Genomic DNA, 25,380 nt, shown 5'->3' on the forward strand with positions numbered 1-25,380 from the left:
GTCATTGCCAGTGGGATGAAGTCAGCCTATTTCCCTTTCAGCAGAAATGTTCCACTGTGAGCTCTTATTTGCATTTGTACTTGTCTTTGTTTCCTGAACAGTGCGCTCCACAGCAGCGCTAATGGCTTCAGTCCATACAGAGCATTACAATTCTACTAAAAAGTGCATTGCCTGCTTGCCTCCAAGCGGCCATGTACTGAGAATAAATCATTATTTGAGCTCTAATTTGTTCCCACAGATGCTTTACTTGAGAATTTGAACATGAAAACAGTGACTTTGAAAGATGCCTTTCAGTTTCGTGATATTTACTGGTTGCTCTGTTTCATTCAGAGGGAAAAAAAACTGCAGATATTTTGTCATATCTGAGTGTGATGTTTTAGTTGTGATTCCCAATGTTGTTACACATCAACTCATACACAGCTGCACACCTTCAGTGGTACGCTGAAACTGCAAATGACTCTTCCCTAAGTGCTTAAGTGAGGACATCTTCCTTGGAGACAAGAGTACCATGACTTACATCCTCGACTTCATTTACTTTTGTCAAGCATACTTTTCGTCATCTGGATTGCATTTTGTCATGCCACATTTCCTGTTACGCAGCATTTCCCTGCCACAAAGGCACTGTGTCATGTTTAAAAATATATATTTTAAACATGACACAACATGCTTTTTTTAAAAAAAAACATCCAAAAATTAGGGCTCCTTACGGTTTGTTGAAGTCATTTTTATGTGACTTGTTATACCTAATAGTACAATCATAGCCACCTAAGAAATGAAATATACTGAAATATCCCATGTTACTGGACACAGTCTGCGATAAAGGAGAGGGAGCCACAGTCAGGCAAAGGATTCTTGTGCAGCCATTGGGAAAAAGGGGCGATGATAGTGACCTCGAGGCTGAGGTGTAGCTGACTGAAGGTCCTCTCCGTCCGACACAGTTCATCAAAGGGACTCCATCACGCCAAGTTGCAACCATCGATAACATCTGCAGATGCTAAAAAGTGTTTCTTATTTAGAAAAAAGTATGTTGTGTTAAAATGAAACCAGAAAATCCCCAGGAAGACTTGTGTACTCTCTGGCCTCCACTCGGTCTCAGTCAGTTCAGTCTCCTCTAACTCATCATTCCGACGGTGTTGATGTGCTATTTTGGTTGGTGATGTTGGCACTCTCTCAGACACACACTCCTCCCTCAGGAGCGAGTCTGTGTACACGTGCCTGAGTGGGTCTGTTTTAGGAAACCAAGCGGCTCCAGATCATGTAAATGAATCCAAGACATGGCAGAATTAAAAATAAGTCCAGCCAAGCAGCTCTGACAAGCGTTCGGTGGCACCACTTAGTGTTTGTGCTGTAAGGTTAGCCGAGCGTGTCCGTGTTTTTATTATTGCTGTGTTAACAGATGAGGATTGAGGAGTTTGCTGCAGCCTGTCGGGACCCAACAAGGCTTCACGCTATCTCACTGTTGATGTGACACTGCATGGAAAGACCAGCTGTTCATTCATTTTGTGTGCTCGGATTTAAACTAAAATTCAGTCTTTGGATATGAAAATAGATTTTCTTCATGCATGGCCTGAACATCTCAATAGTTCAGAAGAGGTTACGGAATGGAATGGAACGGAATGGAAGTGCGTGATGGAGAAACAAGGAAGCAGAGGGGAAAGTTTTGACATTTGCTTAATTGGTGACAATAAAAACCCTGGTTTTTAATCTTCACGAGTAAATATCTCTCCAATCTGCAGTCGTCCTTACGTGGTCCATCTCTTCATATATGAAACTGCTGGAATGCAGTTTCGTGAGCAGTGGACTTCAGTCATTGCATGGTTTCTTAAGGGATTTTTCTGCGAAAAACACGCCAAAAACCGTCATGTTCATCTCCACCTGCATGATGTGTTATCCATGTTTCGATGTTTCCACTGTGTTTAAACACGTTTAATCTTGTGAGAGTCGTGGCGGCTCTCATTTAAGCCGTGGCACTTGTTTACATGGAGTGGAAACCGTCATTGATGGTCATTTCTTGTCACTAATGCATATGTTTGACGGTAAAAACCGCATTACCTGTTTGATTTTTTTTATGTTTTGAGGAGCAGCTGTTGAATGAGAGAGCATCACAGTCAGTACTTACAGTATAAATATTGTGTGTACCAACACTTCATGTCATTACCAATTTTAAAATCATTTTCATTTATACTTCTACTGTAGATGATTCCACAATACTTTTCTTATAGTTTAACACATTTATTAATCCAACTGTTCACCTGACTCTCTGTTTTCATTTTAATGGCTGACAAAACAGTTGTGTCACCATCAGTATATGAAAAAATACAAATTAAATGCAATTAAATCAGATATTACAAACTTATTTCAATGAACTTTCCATGAAATTATGATAATAACTGGAATTAGGTGATTAAATGTTGATGGTGTTCCAGATTGCTTTGCAGATATAAAGCGCTACACTAAACTCTGGTAGAGAGAGATGGACGAGAAGGAGAAAATTGAAATAAATGCCATGGTAGTTTGATTTTTTTTTCAGTTAATAGCACAGCCCTACTATCAATAATGAGGTTTAGATATCAAAAATCACCGTGTGGTTAGAAATGAAAATTACATACTTTTCAGTTCATCGCTTTTCACCTCATGTAGTTTAAACTGGCTCCAGCTCTCTGTGACTCTCCAGGTAGAGTGAATAAAATGCTGGAAAAACAGCCTGATGGTATTGAAAGTGCAACTTTGATCGCAGAATCACTAAACATGCAGTCATTTTTAAAGCCGTCATTTCAGAATCATATGCTGTAGATTCACCGTTGGAACTGTCTGAACCACATTGTGCAAGGTCAGCCACTGTCCTCTCCCGCGTGTGTCCCAAGACGACGGGTCAGCAGAAGTGGAACCAACTCAAACCTACTTTTGCAAACTCACCTTGTGTTAGCTCAGAAAATAGCAACGCTATATGAACCTTCCATCGACTGCTCTGTGCGCCAGGAACTATTTAAATGTAGCTCATCCAAAGAGCATGTGTCCCGAGATATTGTCAATCCAGTTTATTGACTTGAATCGGAACAAGCTCCCTTTCACTCTTTTTAAACACAAGTTACGGCCGACGTTGGAAACAGCGAGATGATTAAACACAGTGCTCTCGCAGTCTGAATAATGGTTTCATCTTTGTTTTATATCTGCTGCCTCTTTGGAAAAAAGACGCCTCACCTCATTAAAACGGAGGCTTTTAGCTATGCTAATGAGGTTATTTGCATGCAAACCACCTGTCATCGGGGAATTGCTAAATTTTTCCCGAGTTTTACCACTGGCCCTTCTTACTTCAGACTTCAATCTGGCTTTTAAAGGCAGAGAGGAACACAATAACACTCGATTCAGTAACATCCAAACAAACATTTGCATACATACAATGAGAACAAGAATTGGAGGCTGATTGGGCCTCTGACGTTATTGTCGGCTGTTGGGAAGAAAAGCGGTGAATCGTACAAAGTGTCATACCCGAGGGAAATCCTCATGTCTTCATTACGGCTGCGGCCATATTTGAATATATGAAGGACATTCATTAGGTTCACCTTAAAAGAATAAACTGGAAAGGTTACACATTTGAAATTCCTGCATGAAATGTCATTGGAAATTGGAAAGGACAAGACAGGAAACAGTGAGCGAGGAAATGTTCGCGGGTTTGAATCGAGTTAATGAGGTTGATGGTTTTTTGGCTCCCCTAGGTGTTGTTTGTTTGAGAGTTGAATTTTCTTTATTCATTATCTGGTTAAAAGATGGATTGTAAAACCACATGCAGAAGTGGTTAGGAACCATTTTCAAACCCTGATACCACGCTGGTGTGAGAGACAAGGTGTCACAATGCAAGGGGTCAGCAGTACCTCCAGATCGACTCGAGTAGAGAAGTAGTGACTATATTCAAGTGGACTTTTGAGTCCAAGAATGACATGTCGGCACATTAGCCTTTCAATTGAGGCACATCCGTGGCATACTCTGATGTCACGTGTAAGAAAGACAGAGGTTGGGGTTAGGGCTAGGCAATATGGTGGCGCTTCTTTCACTCTGTAAAATCGATTGGGTCGCTCATATGTAGCACCTCAGATGACCATGCCCTTGACTCAGGGTGCCTTCTCGGCAGGCTTTTAGCTAGGAGGGCGTCTGCAAAAGATGAAAAAATGGATGCCCGATTCCCAACCTTAGCTTGGCCGCCAGATTATGCTGGTATATGGTGGCATCTGGCTGGAGCTATGGTCCAGAATTTGGGCGTCCATTTCTTCCCGTTTTGCAGACGCCCTCCTAGCTAAAAGCCTGCTTATCGGAGGGGAATGTGTTGAGGCCAGGGTCCTGGAGTTGGTGCTATTGACGGTGTGTGGTGGAGGCTAACTAGTCAAATGTTGTTACACAGAGCTGGTACAGTAATTCCTGGATTCTGGTGGTAGCATGGCATCTTTGATCCTGTCTACCGATCCGATGGGCCTAGGCAAGGCTCAGTCCCAACCACCTTGAAGCATCCATCTTTCTTGCCTTGGCTTTGGTGCACTGAGCTAGGTCAAGAGGTGCCAACATCCTGACAAGAAGCGTACCACCTGAGCTGACATCTTTTTGTGAGCTGGTTCTACACACTACCTTGCCACCAGGAAATTCTGACCCTGCATTTACATGTTAATTTCATGTACCCCCACGCTCAAAACACAAACATCTATACTTCATCACTTCTCTCAAAACGTCCTTCAATTCTCCACCGCCGGTACCTTGAGGAAGAGACCCATCAACAGGAGAAGATAAATAAATGATGGTGGTGTAAATTGTAAGTGCGGCTCATTGAGCAGCAAGGTGGTGGGAGGCCGGGTGGAGTCGGGGGGGTGGGGGGTGGTGGGCTGCTGCTGGCTCGGGTTAATGAGGTGGTCTGGGAGCGTGGACCAGGTCCGGTCTGCTGCATGTGTGTGTAGATTTCTTCCTCCGCCTGGAGGGGATTTGTAGCCTGAAGACCACGAGTGAGACCATCTTTGCCTGCGGCTGTGGATGCACTTGTGCCTTTGAGTGTGTGTGTGTGAGAGTGAGCTTGGGCGTGACACTGGCTCAAGCTTTGCTATCTCATCACCATTAATACTGGGTTTACATGCGTACCCTGTCCCGACTGTGAGCGTCGTGTTGATTCTTTGATCTGTGTGCTTGTCTGTTACTCTGAGTCCAACAAGAAATGTGTACACATGCCCCCCCCCACGCCTGCGCCCAACAAATCTCATTATCATTCGGGCCTTTCCCTCCATCATTTGCTCCAGCAAGGCCTCCCCTCCTGACGTTTGCATTGTAAATCAGGCACCACAATACAGCCGTGATTAGATCTCACAGCTATTCAGGAACACCTGATTTATTTATTCCCACCCAGGACATCAGGATGCAGAGTATCTGTTCCAAGGTGACAAGACCACTTCCAAGTGCTCTTCATTTCATTTTCAGGTGCTGGCAGACGCCATTAGATGAGGTTTGAAATAGATGCCCAGCTGCTTCTCTACTACACATAAATTCCAGAATGGTTTGATCAACTATCAACATGAAGATCACATCTTTACCGCTTTCATTCCAGAAGAATGAGCGCAAGCTGTTTGAGATGTAGTCTAGGGGTGTGGTCACGCGTTGACCAGAATCATTTTTCTTATGATCAGTCTGCAAACGGAATTCTTCGCTTGGAAAAAGTACTTCAAACCCAGTCCGCTATCAAAGTCCCTTTAATAATTGAAGGCTTATTTTTAAACAAGGCTACCTTCAAAACACATTAGCCGTCCACCTCCGTCACACACAAGTCACAACAAACAAGACAGTGTGACTCTCTTCTTGAAGCACAAACATTCATCTGTTTTCCATCTCCCATCAAATCCATTACTTTTTGGGGAATTTTTCAGATTAATGTTTACTCAGGTGGGGGACCTGCTAGCATGTATAGTTGGTGAAATTGTTTCTGGTGGACTTAAACTTTCTGAATTAAATGATTATGTATTTTGCATAACCCCACTTGGCCGACCAGTTCTAGTGCGCTGCTGCAAGTGGCGGTAAATTTAGACTCAGGTTTGCTAGGTGTGGCTGACTTGACTGTCTCTTTCAACAATATTGTAGAAATAACTTATTTTTTTTTAGCACATTTAATGAAATAAATCTCCTGAGATTTCTATGGATTTCAGTTCCTAAAATATATATTATTTCATTTTCAAGCAGTTTTTCTTTTCAATATTTTATCTATTCCGGTGTACATAGTGTTGTGCGCATTAAAAGAATGTAATCTAAAGAAAAAGGAAGGGGAAATGAAAAAAAAATCTGATAAACATTTGTTGGATTTAGAATTCATGTAGTTGGAAAAAAAGTACTCATGTCTTCCATCATTTGAAGGCCACATAAATCCAGGCAAAGGGCCACATGTGGCACCTGGGCTGCACCTAGTACGACGTACAAACTTAGTTTTATACACTTTGTATACTTGGAAAATTGGGATATTATGTGTTCATTTTTCATCCTTCCACTAATCTTGAACATTGTCTAGAGTTTGCTTGTGATTTAAGTGAACAACACAAACATGATACGAATGCCTGGGTATGTGGCTCTGTGGTCTTGCTCTTCTTCATTTCAGACTCGCCGGTCTAGTAGTCATGATAAATTCAATAAGGCAGGTGAATCGAGAGCATGTCATGGAGCCTTCGACTCCTTACCAACGGCACGTACTTGTTTGGAAAACAAAGCGGAGCTGTTGCTGCCAGAGGCACCGATCCCATCGCAGGAGAGTGAAACGGATTTTAATTTGGCGCTTTTGGTGAACGCAATAAACCTCCGGCACTGACCTCCCGTCATAAAGCATCCGGTCCTGTACCTGCCAGTTGTCTGGGACCTCTCCGCGCAGAATCAGGATAACGGGATGCCTCCAATCCAAAGGAACGGAACCCTTTGATGTTTCTTGGAATAATTTTCTGCCTACTTCTGCTTTTCTATTTTATGCTCGCTTTTGAATTTTGATTGCGACTTCGGGCACTTTTCAATTCATATGCGCGATGAGCCCTGTTCGAATTCAAAGGCTTTTGTTGGAGAACAACATGTCATTTGTCCTCAAACATGATTCAGTTTTGTACGGTGTCATGCTTTAAAGGTCAAAACTTCATTTATTATATCAATTGTTTGTCATATTTCATCTATTTCACTGCGGTTCTTGTTGCAGCGTGTGTGTGCGTTTGTGAATTGCCTGCTCAAATTTGCCGTTTGATTTGTATGTTCCTTCGAGGGGCGAAACTTGAGAAGACGCCTAAAACACTGTGGCATAATTGGGATTCCTTTATCTTCTGTCTCATCAATTAATGTGCAATTTTCCATTTAATCAGTAGCACGCTCGGCGTATTTGCAATTTAAATGAGGTTTGATACCAGAGGAGATGCCTTTCAGCTGATACCAGTTGGATTGAGAACAGAGAGCCCAATCTGTATGCAAAAAGTGCCGAGATGCGACAAATGATCAGGAAACTGCTCGTGCAGCCTCAGTGTTGAGATCTCTGTTATTTCACTTTGACATAGCCACAAATGTCTCATGCAAGTGGTGAATTCGCTTGATAGTCATCATGAGGTTTTACACTTGAGGACAATATATATACGATTAAGTCACACAATAATCATGTCATAAAAAATATGACATGATTATTGTGCTGTGTTCATGAGCACAAAGCTTGATAAAAACTTGTAATATTGCTTGATCAATGTTAGCAATAGGCTCATGAATAAGTGTCCCTATTTTCAGAGCTCAGTAGGTGGCGCTCTCAGTTTCAAAATGATGTCGGGTTTCATTGAAGTGGCTGTTCAAACCCTAAGATTTTACACTGAATAGAAACCAACTGATGGAGATTATTCATCGTGTTGTACATTCATTATCTACTTACTGTACAGTACTTGATTTGGGTTCTGTTGCCTCAAGTTTTATTTAATATGGCTTTGTCATGCCATATCTTACTACGAAAAGAATCTCAGGAGACAGACTCGGAACCAGCAAGATTATCAGATAACAGCGTATTAAGACGGCATTAGTAACGTCACAAAGCGATATACAATGCAAGGACCTTGATAGGAAATGACACTAACTGTAGATACAAAAAGAAAAAAATACGTTGAAGATAAGGAACTTTATCCAAACAATTTCATTGCAAAAGAACAGAAAGGTTACCTCATGTAACTGCTACTCTCCGAGGTGTGTGAAGTGCAATGGCGACGCACTTTGAAGGAGAATTGGCACTGTGTTAACTTGTGGGTCTGTTTTGCTCCACAGAACAAGTCAAGATCAAAACAATGTGTCGCCAAACACAGTCACAGTTCCTTGGACCGTGATACATGATGTTCATTTTGCAGAGCCAAATCTTCATAAATTGAAGTTCAGAGTTACATACTCCACATCGCTGGAGGTTCAGTGGCGTGAGTGTCAGCGATAAATAAAATAGAAGGTTTAAAGACATGGAATGATATTTGTACATTTAAATATTCTACTTTCTCATTTTCTTTTTTCTTTTGCACCAGAGGATTTTGTTACACTGCTAATATATACTAGAATACAAATAAGCGTGTGCACTTATAAATGGAAGGAGTCTGGAAATGGAAACCATCATGGAACTGAATACTCAGAGGAATCAAACACAGTGGCAGAAACAGTAGTAAACAAACTAGAGGTCAAGACTCACATGCTTGTGAAGCAGAAAACAGAAAAGCAAGTCGTGTTGGACACGCATGAAGTGCAAAGTTCAGACTCTGGGAAACACTGGCTGAGAATACAGGGGAACATTAGAGAGGCCAAGTTACCAGCATAGAGACAATCTGGCACCCTGCACTGGGATCTGGAGGCTTTTGTACTGCCAGTGTTGTTGATCACTGTTGCCATTACAACAGGACACAGAACAGAGGGGGCAAAGAAACAGACCACCAAACTACCGCGTACAAAACTCAAATCATGACTTTAAAAAACGTTGGTGGACGAACTGAGGAGTGGCATCATCTTAGCTAGCTTCGACGTGATGGAGAATGTTTGAGAGACTGGAGCCAAATCCTCCGAACCGCCCCTTGTTGTTCACCATGTTTCTGGAAAAGCATGGTGACAGTGTGTAACTTCACCAAGGAGCTCATTTCACATAGCTGTGAAAACACAACATATAGAGTCTAGTCAATAAAACAACTCAATAACTGTGTTAGGTCCTGGCAAAAGAGGAAGTACTGTGGAGATTAAAAGCTCACAAGCCTCAGCATCAGTGACATTAGTATTCCAGAGTGGTCAGGAAACTATATAGCAATGTCATCATTGACCCTCAAGCAATGTCAAATGAACACTATCAATGCATTTTGTTGTTACAGCCTCATAAAAGTTGCTTTTTTTGGATTATATGTTGTGTTTTTTTTCCCCATAAAAAACCTTTTGTTGCTGGTTCTGAGGGCATATGGGCAGCAGCAGTCATGAGCCTTGCAAGTGAGTGGATAAGAACTTAAATTTATCTCAGAACTTGATCCAATCTGATACCTACTTGTCACTCAATAACTTGTTCATAATATTTATGGTTATAGGTATGAACTGCTTAATACTGACACCTGAAGTTGTGCTGCTTTGGCTTTATTAAAACATGAGGCTCTTAACAACATAAATAAAAGAGCAACATGCCAAGTACCAAGTACTGAAATAAGTTAACAACCAAACAAAAATATGATGCTTGTTCGATTCACCATTGTGAAATCCAAAAGTTGTAACCTCATGTCATGCAAAGCGAAATTGTGAGTCCAGTGGTACCTCAGTTCTCGACCACAATCCGTTCCAGACGGCCGTTCGAGAAGCAAATTGTTCGAAATATGAATCATTTTTTCCCATTACAATGAATGGAAAAAGAAATAATGCGTTCCAAGCCTTAAAAGAGGCTTTTGTAGGAGTGAATGTAGAGTGTCTGCTGCAGGTGCACTGTTCCTCTATGTGTGTGGCCGCTGCATGTGGGAGGGGTTGCTGAGTGAGTGACGTCTCTCCAGAAGTGAAGAGGTGCCCGGTGCGTGTCCAGCTCTGAATGTGCGCTTCTGTGCAGTTTGGCTGTGACAAAGTCATAAACCAAGTAACTTAGCTCTGTCCCAGACTCGCCTCATCCCTGTCCCAGCTCCAGCCCACAACAGGACATCAAACCCTGGAGTGTGCGCTCCAGTCTCGGAGGTGTGGAGAGCGAGCACCTCCCCTGGTCCAGTTTTTGTAGAGCGATCTGGCCTGATCCTGATACCAATCCCTAGTTTGGAGTGTTGCGAAGGGCAGGCAAAACATCTATTCCTACTGCTTCGATCATAAATATTTTTAGATTTTTTTTTTAAGTGAAAGAGTTTTGAAGACTAACTGTAGCATCAGGACACTGAAAGGAAGTCCTTGTGTTCTGTCACAACTCAAATTGATCTTCCTCATTTCCTCCCGACCCGGAGCCAAATAATGCCAATCATGGGCTTCAGTGGTCAGGTGGATTTACTGCACATTTCTATTTCCTAAGAACAGCTCCTGAGATGTTGAGTCTCATCCCAGACTGGAGCATTTCCTCTTAAGCTCTCTATCCTTCTGTCCACCTGGTAGGCGAACTACCAGACTGGAAGGTCAGCGAACCTGTTAATCTTTCCCTTGACTATACTTTCTTCTTCTTCTGTTCCATTTTTCTCATCTTAACTCCACCCTTGTGTTTCGACACACCGCCGACAAGAGAATTGCTCTGGAGCAGTAGTTTTGATGTTTATCTCTTCAGGATTGTAACCTCAGTGGATATACTTTCTATTTTTCTGTGCCAGTGAATGAGTTCATTCAAAGTAACAGTGGTGTTCTGAGATCTCTTGTTCGCGCCTGATGTAATTGGGCTATTCAATCAAAGTCTTTACATTGGTTAAGACAATTGTTTATCACACACACCACCCCCAACTTGTGCGTGGAAAGGTAATTTTCTGGTGCTTTTCATGCAGTGCAGATGCATAGGTTATAGCTGGCTGGAGGATGAAGCACCTGCTGTGGCTGCCTGTGTGTGGAAATAATGGCAGGGGGTCTCATGAGTGTGTGTTCAAAAGTGCGTGTATGTCCCATCCCTTCTCCAATTAGCCTGTGGATGGGGGTCGTGTACCGCGGGGTAAAGCCCTGAGCACTGTGGGGGCCTGGCCTACACCAATTAGTCCCTGACAACAGACCTAATTACCCCCCTCAATTGGCTTGATAGTAATAAGTGCAGCAACAAGACCTGCGGTCCAGTCAGAGGGATGACCAAGGTGACTCCTGCGCCACACGTAGGGCAATCTGTAATTTGCCGACGGACTCGGCTCCTGGCCAACTGGTAAACAGTGTCATCCTGATGGTGCGTTACCACCGCTAGGTATCAACATGCTAGCTACATCACTGCAGATCGACAAAAGAGGTGGTTGTCATGCGTCAAGTCAAGCGACAGCTCCAACGTTCACCTTTTCTCTCTTCTCTGCTTCTTATAGTCTCGATGTGAAGCCACCCCATGATGCAACATGTGTCCCCAGCACCTGCAGTGACAATGATGGCCACCCAGAGCGTTCCTCCTCCATCGTATCAAGAGAGCCAACAGGTCAGGCCGTTCCAACTCACCAACAAGTTGTCAAAAATTGAATGAATTCGGTATATTACTGAATCAAATGATGGACCCATACATACATTTAAACAACAAAATATTGTTTATTTTGCATCAGTTTGACAATAGCACGAGAAATCATGATGGTGACTATATTCAAGTTGTTATATCACCTTATTACAACTAAAGCTCTTTTAAGAATTTCAATTTTATAAGAATTTCAAGTAGTGGAAACCCTGGCCATTGTGTAGTGAAAGACATCCCTAAACAATATATATATATATATATATATATATATATATATATATATATATTCATATACAAATATTTTCAAGACATTAAAAGAGCTTTACTTTAAATAAGGTGAAATAAAAACTTGAATATAGCCACCATTGTGATTTATTGTGCTATATTCAAACTGATGCAAAATAAGCAATATTTTCTTGTTTAAATGTTTACATTGTTTAATATGTATATGTATAACAATGAAGCAAATCATTTGAAAATACACTTTTTGCAGCGATAAGACTTCTATGAGCCATTTGGAAAAATAAACTAGGGAAATGGTGAAAACGTGCTGCAGTAGTGCAGTTGGTGGTGTTCCACTGTGGAAAGACAGTGAAAGATAAATAAGCTCCTTTGCAATGTTTTACTCCAGAGTCTAGTGTACTTTGACTCACAGATTATTAGCTTTTCTATCTCGATTTTGGGGGATTGTGTAGTCATTTAAAAAGAGTCAGCCAATCGTCCATCCTCACTATAACATTTGTCACTCGGGACAAACCAGCAGATACTGACCAAGCTTGAAACAGGAGGCGCGGTGTCAGCCACAGCGCGGAAAAGGGTCCAGCCACATTCATTTTGGCTTTGTCTTTCACCGCAGACTGTCCCATGGTGATGTGGGTTCATTCAACCGCCTCCTTGCCCCTCCAGCGCGACACCCCCTCCCCTTTCGACCAGAGGATTAGTGCCAGGGGAGAAATCCGGAGCTCCAGTCTGCATGCTTGGCAAATGCAAATGAGAGCTAGTTAAGTGTGAAGAAGCTAATTTATTTCCCATTTGGTTCTGGGATTAAGATTTGAAGCTTCCTCCCGACCAACCACAGGTCCAGGAGTGAGAAGAGTGAAGAAGTTGTTTCACATGAGCAAAAAATACCTCTCCACTCTAAAGACTCTAAAAAAAAAAAAATTAAATTAAAGAAGCTACATGCAGATATATGCCAGCTCAGTAGCCTAGCCTGGACCAGCTATGCATTCACTTGTTAGTCAGGACTTCCACAGTTTTTGCTGTGAAGTTGTGTGTCGGTGGTTTGAAAAGAGCCCATATTTATGACTTATCTTATGTCTGAGAGCCACACCGCTGAGCCATTCCCTTAATACTACCAGGGGTCACAGTTGCACTAGTTGCTGGGTGGCACTATTTGTGTCACAAGGGAAATGGAGTGAAAGCAACTGTGCCTCGATCGTGACAAAGCATATAGCCTGGGAAGGTCACAGTGCTTTGAAAGCAAACGGTCTCTCTCTGCCATCCAGGAAAACATTCTTAGGCTTTTCATGAATCAATGACTTTCATGAGCAGAGCTATGGTGTGGCTTCACAAAATAGTGTCTTCATTCTCAGATTTAAATTGGTGGCGTAAAAGTGATGCGAGGTTTCTTTGGAAAACCAAATCCAAAGATTATGGAGCAGACAGTGCCATCTAGTGGGCTCTGAAAATGAAGACACTGTTTCATGAAGACTCATCACTCAATACACTTCTATTGGTCTTAGTCTATTGGTTGGCATGGCTTCTGCTGAATAAAACTTTGCCGTTTACTACATGTAACATCCGACTTACAACTGGGATCAGACCAACCATCGGATTGGACGTAAGTGGAATGCCATTCAAAATGGCCGACGTGAGGGTTACAGGTACTACTGTAGTGGTAGATGGCTGTGTGAGAGTGAGATGCTGGGATACTGTACGTAGCCAGACAAAAAAAAAGCATCAGCTGGCCGTAAGTCGGGTGTTACGTGTATATGTCCTGAAGATGTGTTTTTAAATAGAAAGCATCATAATTCATCTCGGCCACTGTGGGCACCCAACCCACTTTGATCACAGTTTAAGTGGTTTCTTGTGACAAAGAGACTTATAACTCCACACCCCTCCTGCTGGACATCTTCTGCTGGCTGCTGTGACTCTCCTGCGAGGCCGTACTTCCATGCTGCACCTTATTGTCCCCAGCAATCCAGTGTGTTGCAGGACGGCGCTCACACTGCCCTGTCCACAATGACCACACACACAGTCGGCGTTATTAATCTTTTAATAATAACATGAATTCATGACAAACCATTAGACTCATTAAAGGTGAGAGTCCGAGGACTGAGAGCGGCCTGTTCAATGACAAAATCTGTTGGATGGCCTTGCTACTTAGCAGCTTCATTAACAGGCCAGTGACCCATCAGGAAACATGATTCACCACAGCACTGTCCTCATCTTTAGTCTGTCTCCGTCAAATACATGATGTCGCTCCCTCTCACGGCTGAAAAGCCATATATAATAGGGCAGCCTTGTAGATAATAGACTACAAATTGTTTCTTTTTTTTTTTTTTCAGAAACCTCAATCTCTGTCAGTAGCTGTATATGAATGTTGGTAGTTTGGAATTTTGCATTTGCTTAACTTATTTATTACATTGTTGTTGAGCATTTGAGGATCTATATTGTGACTGTTGAGAGGTGCCACCAAACGCCAAGAAAAGAGGTTAGGAGAAAATTGAAAATAAAAATGAAGCGATCACATGAAATTACACTTTAAAAAAGCACAGAAAATGTTGGTTTGTTGTGTTTTTATTTAATTTAAGCTACATTCCATTTAAAGATTCTCAGTGTGTGTCACACAAAATCTACTTTCAATTCTGACGTATTTTAAGGGATAAGAAATACTTCTAAAACAGCCAATGGAAAAAAAAAGAATCACATGAGAAAGTTATGTTTCACTTGCATCATAATGAACAAAAAAAAATGCACAAGACAAAAATGTCAGGGACAACAACACTGTCAGTTTCATAGTTTTACTCTGACTCCAGGAGGGCCACATAAATACAGTCAAAAGGGCTGCACACATCTGAATTATGAGGCTCTTAAATGTTCCATCGCTCCAACAAGGGAAGCATTTTACATGCAAAGATTTAAATTAGCTATAGCTATTTTTTTTCTTCTAATAATTTTCTTCAGTCACAACTTTTTTTAAGTTACTTAAATTTGTTTTTTTGAGGTATGACACAAATACTTGGCCCTTGGTGACGTGTATTGTCGCTGACTCATTTATTTTGAGGCAGCTGAAAGCAAATATAACTCTTTGTATTCTTGTCCACAGATGACGGGCACGACTCAGCAGAACACTAAGACCCCACAGGTCCACATCCCAGCAGCCTCCGCAGCAGGAAATACCTCTGTCAGTGTGACACTTGACCCACAAGCACAACTCGAGTCCGACAAGAGGGCGGTTTACAGGTTAGCTGAATTCCTTAATACATATTTAGCAAGATGCTTGGTTGAATTCTTGGAGTTGTGGAACAGTCAAAGGCAACTGCACTAAAAACTAAAATCTAGGAAAATGTTTTTCTATGAAATGATGGAATAAACATTTCCCTAATCCTGTGTTTCCCACCCTCCCCAAATTATTTTTTATAATGGTGACCACTAAGGGGGGCTGGAGCCCTGTTGGCACCATCATTCATGAACCTTATGTAAGAAATATAGCAGTTATGAAACGTCTAAACCTGAATGTCAGAACAAATATTGTCTTTCTATTCATGAGTTTTGTGGAAACTAAATTATATCCTTCCTTTCTTCATGAGTTTCTCCCAAATAGGCCGGACGTGTATTTGCAAGAATTTGTGTTCATTTATTAAATGCAGATATCTCCCGACGTCGCTGTGACATGAAAGCCTTTCAAAATTGTAATTAAAAAAAAAAAAGCGCCTTCTCCGAATTTAACATAAATGGTTTTCGAACCAAAGAGCGCCACCAGGAAATGTGTTCACTCATCAAAGCCCGGCACAAGCACCCTCAATTTCCTTGTCTTTGACTTGAATAAATTGGCTTAAAATTAACTCTGCGATGGATGAGAAAACTCCGTCTCTGACAGAACAGTGTATTCTGGGAAACGGTCCAGCTACTTTTCATTCACTCGAACAATGAGACAATGAGTGAATTAACCTCCACAACCCCGAGTTTTTTTTCTTGGCTTTTTACTCGGCCAGGGTTTTGCTTCTCCCTGCACTGTTGGAACTCTTGCTTGTGTTTATTTTTTTCAGGATATCCCGAGGTTTTATTTGAGTTGGGTAAAGGTCTAAGTGTGATTTAGTAACTGTGATGAATGTTTGTCATTTAACAACAAGCTCAGGCGCTTTTAATGTCTGTCATTGAGGAGAGTTCAAAACTGGGCACTAATGCCTGTAAACTTGCAGTTTACTGTTTCAACTTTTGCAGACTGAGAATTTTTTTTCAATATCACTGTGGATTATTATTTTTATTTGTTTCAACACAGTGATGCACAACATGAGCACGACATGAACAAAAACGGCTATGCACTTAAATATTCATCTTTTTTCTCAGTAATCTCTATCACAAATGTGATCACAAATATCATTGCACACTTATGATGAAATAGTAGGAATAGTTCATTCAGATTCAGTAGCTTCTCAGATCAGCTGACTTGACTTTCTTCTCATAGATTTCTGTCACGTTTCTGCCCATTAAAGCTGAGGGTGTCTGTCAACCCATTGAAGCCGATGATCATTGCTGTGTCTATCTGGATTTATCTGGCAGCAACTGGATTACAGTTCTTTTTAGAAAGTAGAGTGAACATTGAAATTTCAATCATGAGTGATGGGCTTAGCACATGTCAGGTGTTTAGGAGACAAAGTCAGAGAGGCTAGATGGAGATGGTTTGGACATGTACAGAGGAGAGAGAGAGACAGTACATTGGTAGGAAGATGTTGAGGTTGGAACTGCAAGGCAGAAGGTGGAGAGGAAGACCAAAGAGGAGATTGATGGAGGTGGTGAAGGAGGACATGAGGTTTGTAGGTTTGAGAGAAGAGGAAGCAGAGGATAGGGTGAGATGGAGGAGGATGATCTGCTGTGGCCACCTCTGAAGGGAGAAGCCGAAAGAGAAAGAAGAAGAACAAGAAGAGTGATGGGCTTCTGAGGCTTCATGAAACAACATTTCCAGACAGTAGATGGCACCATTGGTTTAAAAATGATGTGAGGTGAGATGTTCAAATGCTAATATTTTGGAGCAGAGTGGCGTCTCTGGAAATGAGGACAATGAGACCTCACCATTATATAGCTTCTCCCTTCTCCCTTTTGAAACACTAGCAGCCGCTCATGTTTTTCTGTGGTCTTGTTTGTTGTTATCCATCAGCTCATCTGTCACAGGAAGCACTCCTGAAACTTGCTGAGCTGAATCTCTGTAGACTGAGAAGATACTTGATCTCGAATCGATCGGAAATCTTGATATTCCAAAGAACCTTTGTCAGCATCGCTGTTATCAATTTCTTTGTCTGAGGAAATCACTTATTCCAGCCATGATGAGCCTCTGCAATACTTCAACACGACTAGGGCCGCATCCCAGTACGATCTGTATCACATTGATCCTCATCTTCCTCCCAGTGTATTTCCTGAATTTTCCATATACGCATGATAAATGGTCAACGGTTCCAATATGAATACGTTCCCTTGTCCTGGTTTGGGAAGTCCTTCAGTGTTACGACATCTTGACACCACTTTAGAAAATACCAGCGGCACAAACCAGACCAGAATCTGTGGTCAGTTCTTTTGACTTGAGTGAATCTTTTGACTAACTGGTTCAATGATGCTACTGTTGTTGTGTACTTATGTGTGAACTGTAACCGTGGACTGTTATTCATTTTGGATTAAGATTCTCGTGCAGCTGCTGTGGTCATAATCAAAAATCATAATGCTGTATTTCCATCGACATTCTATTGTGAACAGAGAAACACAGAGAAAAGCTTAGCCCACACACCAATACAGTGAAGTACCGTATATTTACTATGTCAGGAAGCAGGCATGAGGCTCCGGCTTGGAGTGAGTTAGCACCTTGACTTAAGAGTGACCTGAGTTCTGAGTCAGCCAAAGTTCTGGCAGGGGTCAGGAATCACTCATTCACTTCATGCACATAGTTTGCTGTGGAGTGTTTTAATGTTTGCTGAGGTACTGAAAATTGGCCATTTTCATTCATGCAAGTTTATCGACAAATATGCTTTGACAAAACAAAAAGGCAAGATTGTGATGCCGTCACCACTTTACTCACATTTTGTTTCGCCCAACTTAATTTCTCCAACCAAGAAAGTGATTTCGATGGACAGTTTTGTGAAGAAGTGGATGATGTGCGTTGAATTGGAGTCAACTTTCCAAATGCAGCAGCACGTGAATATAGTTATTGCTGCAACACTTGATTTAATAGCTTAATAAAACCAGATTATCGCAGTACATTCTATTGTTTTTTGTGTTTGGTCACTGATAAAAACTTCACTTTGAACTTGTTTCAGTACTGCAGTTATGTAGTTGTATTTGGACAGAAATGTACTGTAATAGAATATGGCTTCACAATATACTTGTACTCACTTGTATCAGAGTTAGATGAAGAGACAGCTCTGTGTTCATGCTCCCAAGTGAGCCACTTACATGAGCTTCATCATTGAAGTCATCGTTCAATGGCTGCAGTTCCTTTTCCCACAATATCAACATCACAGTTGAGGACAACCATTAGCTTCAATTAGTGAATTTGCTCCGTCTTCCAAACACTGAGGCATGTCATAAGGAGATTCTATCATCTATTCATGAGGGCCTAAATTATTTAACATTTTTAATCAAGGCGATCTCCTGGTACAGCCACTGGAACAAAAAACGCTGGCTCTGAATACGAATTAGCGCTTGAATGTCTCAAAATATTCCGCCCTGAGACGATGACGCGGCAGGTTGCCGGTGAGCCGTCTGTCTTGGATCTCGGGGTCTGACCGGCGGGTATCCGGCGCTGCTGCCGGAGTGTCCTCTGAGCTCGCTCGGGGCCCCGGGCAAGCTGCTGTGAATTTCCTCAGCGGCTCTTCCGGGAAATGTAAAGCTCCTTTTTTTTTGATGTGAGCGGCCATGTTTAGAAGAGATCTCCTGCTTTACTTTCCCAGGCAGAACCGCAGAGTTCAAACTGCACGACAAGAACAGATCTGCGGCATCGTAAACCCCCCTCCCCCCCGTTGTCTTCTATAGAGAATACATTAACGTAATAACCCAAATGTGCTTCATTAGTTGCTTGATTGGAGTCGGTCTATAAGAGCATCTTTTCGCGAGCGCAGTCACTTATTAATTAATGCAATTCGCTTTTTAACATGCACAGTGGAGGAACTCCAGCTGCTTCAACTGATTTTCATGTGGCTGCAATGTGAAAGCATCATTTCTGTGGTATGGCGGATACAGTGGTCGTGTCTTCCGACCGAGTTTAGTCAGGAATTTTACAGTATTAATATGTAATTCCTCCGATGTCACTGGTCAACCTTGAACTCTGTCTGGGTTAAATAAAAGAGTCACTGTTTTCAGCCTAATGATATTACGTTGCAATACTTCAGAAGTAGTGATGGGATCCTGAGGCTTCATGAAACTGTGACCTCATCAATCAGTTCCAGAACAATCGCCAGGGATGATGAAATGTGGCGCTGGTCGCGTCTCTCAGCAGCACCGAGCAGCTCTGCAGATCAGAGGACTCAACGGCAGCAGCTACAGATAGAACAAGAGATATAACATGTTACACTTGTCCAAACCAAATGGACCATAAACAATGCAAATGACAGTGAAATGACTGTCTGATAAAGGCTAGTGGACGTTAGCCACTAGCTGCTAATGTTGGAGCTCCATGTTGCTAGCTATATCTACAGTATACTGTGATAAATGCAATACTAAATGAGTAACGGACACCTACACATTTGTTATCATCTCAAAAATAAGTTCCCCATGTCTCATAACACACCCAAGATAAGCGGTAAGCACAAAGAATGCCTTAGAAGTCAGGTACAAACACCGTTTTTCACCACGATATATTGACTAACATGACAAGCGCGGTTATTGGCATCTTGGCTAATCGGTTTGACCAGCTATATGTTCACTGTACCCTTCGACAGTGCAATATGACAAACAGCAGGCAAGCATCCATAACTGCGTTAAAACATGAGCAAGTCATTTTTGCTGGCAACCAATTCATTGAAAAACTATTTTCACCATACACAAAGTATGTCTATCCCGTCTATGTCTATCTGTTTGGCTGCAAACATATATACACTACACCTATATACACACAGCAAGCATATAGACATTTGTTTAATGATTTGGCAACACAACAGAGAGAGCTGTGTACACAGCATTGACTTACAAGTCGAGTAGAAACATCGTCGCTTCAGGATCAGATGAAAAGCCTTTTTGTGGCTCTCAGTTCTTGCCAGGCAGTAAATGCATCTCCTATATTGACACTTGCCTGGGATCTTGCTCTGTCATTCCATTGTTTCTGCTATGATGTAAACAAGGAACTCAGCTTGGTGCTGAGGTCGCTCTGTACTGTTGTGGTGGGGGTGGAGTTGGGGCAGTGATGCCACTCACAGAACACACCTCCGGGCGGCTCGCCCAGAGAAAGTTACCTAGTCCCCAAGGGAGCGTTCAAAATGAAACCTGTCATCTCAGAAAATATGAAAATGATCTATTTATGACTGAATGTTACGCATTGTTGCTTTAAATAGTGACCATCAGTCTTTGTTTTTACGATGAACTTTGAGTAAAAGTGGCATAAAATTCACATCACAGTGAAAGCTGAATCACATCATGGCAGATTTGAATTATAATGGATGTTTTTCTATCGGTTAGTTGCCCATCAGTGCACCGATAAAGTTAATAAATTCATTACTTTATTAAAATACAATGTAATTTTGAATTTATTGTTGTTGATCCCAACAAAACTGCATATTAAAAGTTTAATTTTCTTCTTTCTTCTTCACTGATGTGACGTCTCGCCGCCAGTGCGCAATAACACAAACACGTATTGTGTTTATTTGGAATGCACTATATAAAGACTCACTCCTCCAGGTTTGATGACTCAATTCATGGGGCACATGCTAATAGGTACCTCTGAAAGAGGCAGAGCATAGAGTCTGGAACAAACAATAATAATAATAATCATAAGAAACTTCATCTATTGGTCATGAAACCTGTTCCAGTGTTGGCAGTTTATTTTCAAATTCAAATTCTGGAGGTGCCTTCCCTCTGTAGTTGTTAAACAGTCAACAGAAATCCCGTCTGTGTTTTCCTCTGTTGAAAAATGCAATTTCTGAAAGAGAAAATGAGTAAATAAACCATCTTTGAGCGACTATTAAATCTTACTTCATGAGGCCGAAGCCCACTGTGGAGATGCGAATCACCACGCTGACACAGATAATAGCCAGGTTGAAGAAAACCCCATACAACGGAGCATCTCTCCCATTTTCCTTTTATTATTTCTTCAGCGCTTCTCTTCACTAATTGCGAACGGCAACTTTACGAGAAGACGTTGGCTTCCATCTCAGCATCACTCTCTTTCTGCCGTTCCTACTTTGTTATTAGCTGCGGCGTAAATGCCTGCTAGGGTAATTAGCCTAATGAGTTGTGGCATTTACAATGAAGATCCGTCTGGATCCGCCGCATCTTATTAAAAAGCTGGTGAGCTTTTTGTTTTCAGGTTGCAGATGAAGTGCGCCACTGACTGGGACGCCGACTTTAATTGAAAGGGACATGGTAATTGTCCTGTCTTTTAATTTCCCCCTGTAATGTCCTTGTTGGAGTCCAAAGAATGACGTGTCGTATGCTCGAAGCACGATAGCAGGTGTGCTGTTGTAGAGAAATCCTCTGCTCCATTTAACAAGTCACTAGTTAGATACGTAGCTACGTAGTTTTTTTTATGTTGTTAAAAAACAGTGAGTATAAGTTGGTGTGTTTATTTTCACAATTTCTTTTACGTAATTTTATATATATATATATATATATATATATATATATATATATATATATATATATATATATATATATATATATATATATATATAAATCCATACTAACCCTGTGAAGCATGAAGCATAAAACAGTCGACAGAGAGCTCCAGTTTTTTTAAAACTGAGGTCTTTATTGGTCCTAGAGAAGAATTTAAAATCATCACTATACACATATGTATCCCATATCAAATATCTGATCAACATCAAAATCAAAAGGTCTTATTTGAATAATAATCTAAAACAATGTGTTCAGTGTCAGTGAGGACACTTCACTACATCGCTGTTAAAAAAAAAAAAAAAAAAACTAAAAAAGTTGCGCAGATGTGACGTGTGTGACATCATTAAAAACAAATCTATCCCATCTTACAAGTTAGCTCCATGCTAACCGACATGCTAGCTGTTAGCTCAAGGGTGTGTGGTGTCACAGACCAAACACGGAACACTTTTTTATCACTCTACGGTGGTGTCGAAGGGGTTTGCTCATCCTTAAGACAACAAACAAAACGAAGCCACACTTTTGAACACTACGACCTGTCGCTGCTCGAACTACTCCGTGACTGTGACTGAGGTGGTGACGCGGACCCTGGGGTGCACAGCGACGGTTGCCAGTTGGAGTCGGACCTCAGTCAGGAACCAATGAAAGGAACAGAAATTACGTGTTTACACCAACCGCAACACAAGGTCAACTCATTGTTGCAGCACTATTCCATTCCAACCTCAAGAATTTTTGTTTTTCGCGGATGTTTACTTTGTGTCCTTGTTTATGTCGTGTCACAGAGGAATTATTTACAATCAACATATGCCTATCATCCATCCTCACTTATACATATCAGCGAGACCATAGGCCCAAACGCATGGACAGAGTTGCAGTGCTTTATTACACAACGCCTGTGCCGATCCTTGTGTTTTCTATATCTGTTGCTTAAAAAAATCGAAGATTTCAGTTTTGTTGTAAAAGAAACAGACTTCTGCACCCATGTGTGCACGACAACGTGTACTGTACACTGCATCTCTGTGCGATGCATGTACCAGAGATGCGGACTCGAGTCATTGTGACCTGCACTTGGGTCAGCTTGAGTGCCTGTTTTAATGATTTGTGACTCGCCTTGATAAAGAATTAAATGAGAGTTGACTTGCACTTGGAAGTTAAAGACTCAGAGCTTGGCGTGACTTTTTAATATGCTATGTACTAGTACGACTGATGGGCAGATGAGGTATCATGAATCAGTATTGCAGGGTTGTTGAAACTGTGTCCTAGGTTTCACAGGCCACTAGATGGTGCTTTCTTTTTTCAACAAAGTACTTGTTCAAGTCCAGACATTTTTCAGCAGACAGTGCCATCTGGTGGCCTCTGGAAATCAGCACACTGTTTCATGAAACCTCATCAACCCATCACTACCATATACCATTTTTTCATCCCCCAGCAAATTATACTCCGAATTGCGTATTCTATGACCAGGGTTTACACGCTATTTTGCTTATTTCAAAGATGAAGCCTTTGCTCGATAAATCGGCTGGTCAGTTTTTTGCCCGAGCAATGAGGCTTGCACATGTTTTTGTCGCCAACCACTGCATAAGAGACTGAGCCAACACAATCTCATTCCTAAGACGACCCATATAGACTATTCTCAAGTTACTTTTGTGTCTGATTCAGAATTCAACATTACACATTGCATGATGACACACTGGTGTTTCCTGTACCGTGTGATGTTCAAAAAGAGGGTTGGGATTAGGATGCTACTTTTCATGGTTCTTGATATGTACAGTATACAGTACCTCATATGGCTAATGTGCTTAACTACAACAAGTGATATGAAAGAGAATATCAGGAGTGAAATCTTAAGCATTAATGTTATGCATTGCCTAGAGCAACAGGAAAACAGCAGAATGTGGTGAAACGTGCTTTAATTGGAAGCACAAACTGTCAACATGCAACTCAGATGAATGCATCCCAAAACTCGTGAGTGGACTGGTGAGGCTTCATGAACGAGTGTCCTACTTTTCAGAGCCCACTAGATGGCACTCTTTGCTTTAAGAATCTTTGGATTTGAACAACCATTTCAGAGAAAACTATTTAATGAGGACACTGTTTCGTGAAGCCTTTTTCCACCGCAACACAATGGTATTGTGTTTGGTGAGGTGCAATATTCTGAACCAATCGGCGTACATTCCAAGTTTGGTAATGATATAATATTTAAATGCGATTCCTTGAATTGTCTGGATCCAGTACTGAAGTTAGCAGCGTTTCACTCTCCACACCATCATTTCCTCGCCTCTGTGGTTGGTCTGTGCTTCAAGCCTCTCCCATGCTGGTCAGCCGGATGGTTTTGCATTTAAAGGTGTGTGTGTTCGTGGGAACGTGCCGCCATGCTGGTCGTCAGAAAACATAAAGAAATACAGGAATTTATTTAGCCTGGGGTGAATTCATGGCTGTATGCTGTTAATGGAGTAAAGGAAGCGAAGGTTCCCAGCCCTCCTCTGGTGTCTGCATCAGGAGGGGAAGGCTTTTAATTTGACACACCCAAGGATAGTGCTTGTTTCCTGTGTGTTTGTCTGCTTCTGTGATGCTCCATAAAGTCTGTTTATTCTCACTGCGACGCAAACGCACCGTCAACTGCTCTAGCGCTTGGCCAGCGGCGTGGAGACTCTCACCGTCTGATGGGTTTAAAAACAGACCAAGCCTCCCTTCATTTAGCGGGTCAGTGTGTGGCGGTGTTCCGCGGCTGCTGAATGCAGGAAACTGTGTCAAAGCTCAAGTGGTTTTATTGGCTGTTTCTTTCAGATACTTGTTTTTTTACGAGTTACCTCGCGGCTTGAGTTTGGATGTGAGAGAAAGTTGAGAAATGTTTTCCTGGAAAACTGAACAATGTGGCTGACTACGACTTTCAAAACCCTGTGCAAACTTTCTGAGTTCATCGGTGGTGTCAAACCCGTGTACTCAAACTGAAAGTTACATCCAATGGTCACCAAGAATTCTGAGCATCGGTTCTCGTCTCATTAGAATCTTTCCTCGGACCATCAGGCGCTCGTACCCGGGTTAGGATGTGTTACAAAATTAAAAAAACCCGCCCAGAAAGAGCCTGTGGTTTAAGTGCGTGAGCATTTGTTGGGATTGCTTACACCCGTCCTTACATGGGGGTGAGCTTCAAACATGCAGCCTGGGGGGACGGGGGCCATGTTGGGAGCAGGCGCAGCAGGCCTCCTGCAAAACTGCCTTCTGATATATGGGGGTACAGCGGTCCTGATTAGCCTTGGCGAACAGTAGGGAGCTGAACAAGAGAACAAGGCTTCCACCTTGCTCACACACACACCTTTAAACACCACCCCCACATCACTGCACACCCTTGGTGGCCTGCAGGATTATTATGTGAGCAGACAAACATGGCTCGCTCCTTTGATTGCTTTTTTTCGGATGTATTTTCGGTTGCTGTAGGAAGAAAAGTTTCTGGGAGACAGACAGCAGAGCTTAGATCCCGCTTTAGACCAGCAACTAAAGGACATCTTGAAGCATCCTATTTATTTATTTTTCAATAATCTTATGTGTTTTCCTTGATATTTGCTGTCTATCTGTCACGTCTGCTAAATTCATTTGAAGTCATGGTGCGTCCCGCTGGCCTCTGATTTTTCAGTTGGGTTTCCTGTCGTTGGTGACACAGCACGACGCAGTGCTTGAGGATGGTGACCGCCGCTGACTCCACTCACCGGTCGTCCCCTAAATCGTTCTTTTAT

The 25,380-nt window shown here is 41.9% G+C and overlaps 1 protein-coding gene across 1 annotated transcript in view; it reads left to right on the forward strand.

Moving 5' to 3' along the window:
• Positions 1–25,380, forward strand: part of LOC128748042 (uncharacterized) — a 101,200-nt gene that overhangs the window by 49,719 nt on the left and 26,101 nt on the right. Inside the window, exons 3-4 of the mRNA XM_053846433.1 lie at positions 11,478–11,584; positions 14,943–15,079. Coding sequence (XP_053702408.1) covers positions 11,498–11,584; positions 14,943–15,079 — 224 coding nt within the window. The 5' untranslated portion in view covers positions 11,478–11,497. The remainder of the gene's footprint in view (positions 1–11,477; positions 11,585–14,942; positions 15,080–25,380) is intronic.

Source organism: Synchiropus splendidus, chromosome 17 (genome assembly GCF_027744825.2).
Source record: "Synchiropus splendidus isolate RoL2022-P1 chromosome 17, RoL_Sspl_1.0, whole genome shotgun sequence".
Classification (NCBI taxonomy): domain Eukaryota; kingdom Metazoa; phylum Chordata; class Actinopteri; order Syngnathiformes; family Callionymidae; genus Synchiropus; species Synchiropus splendidus.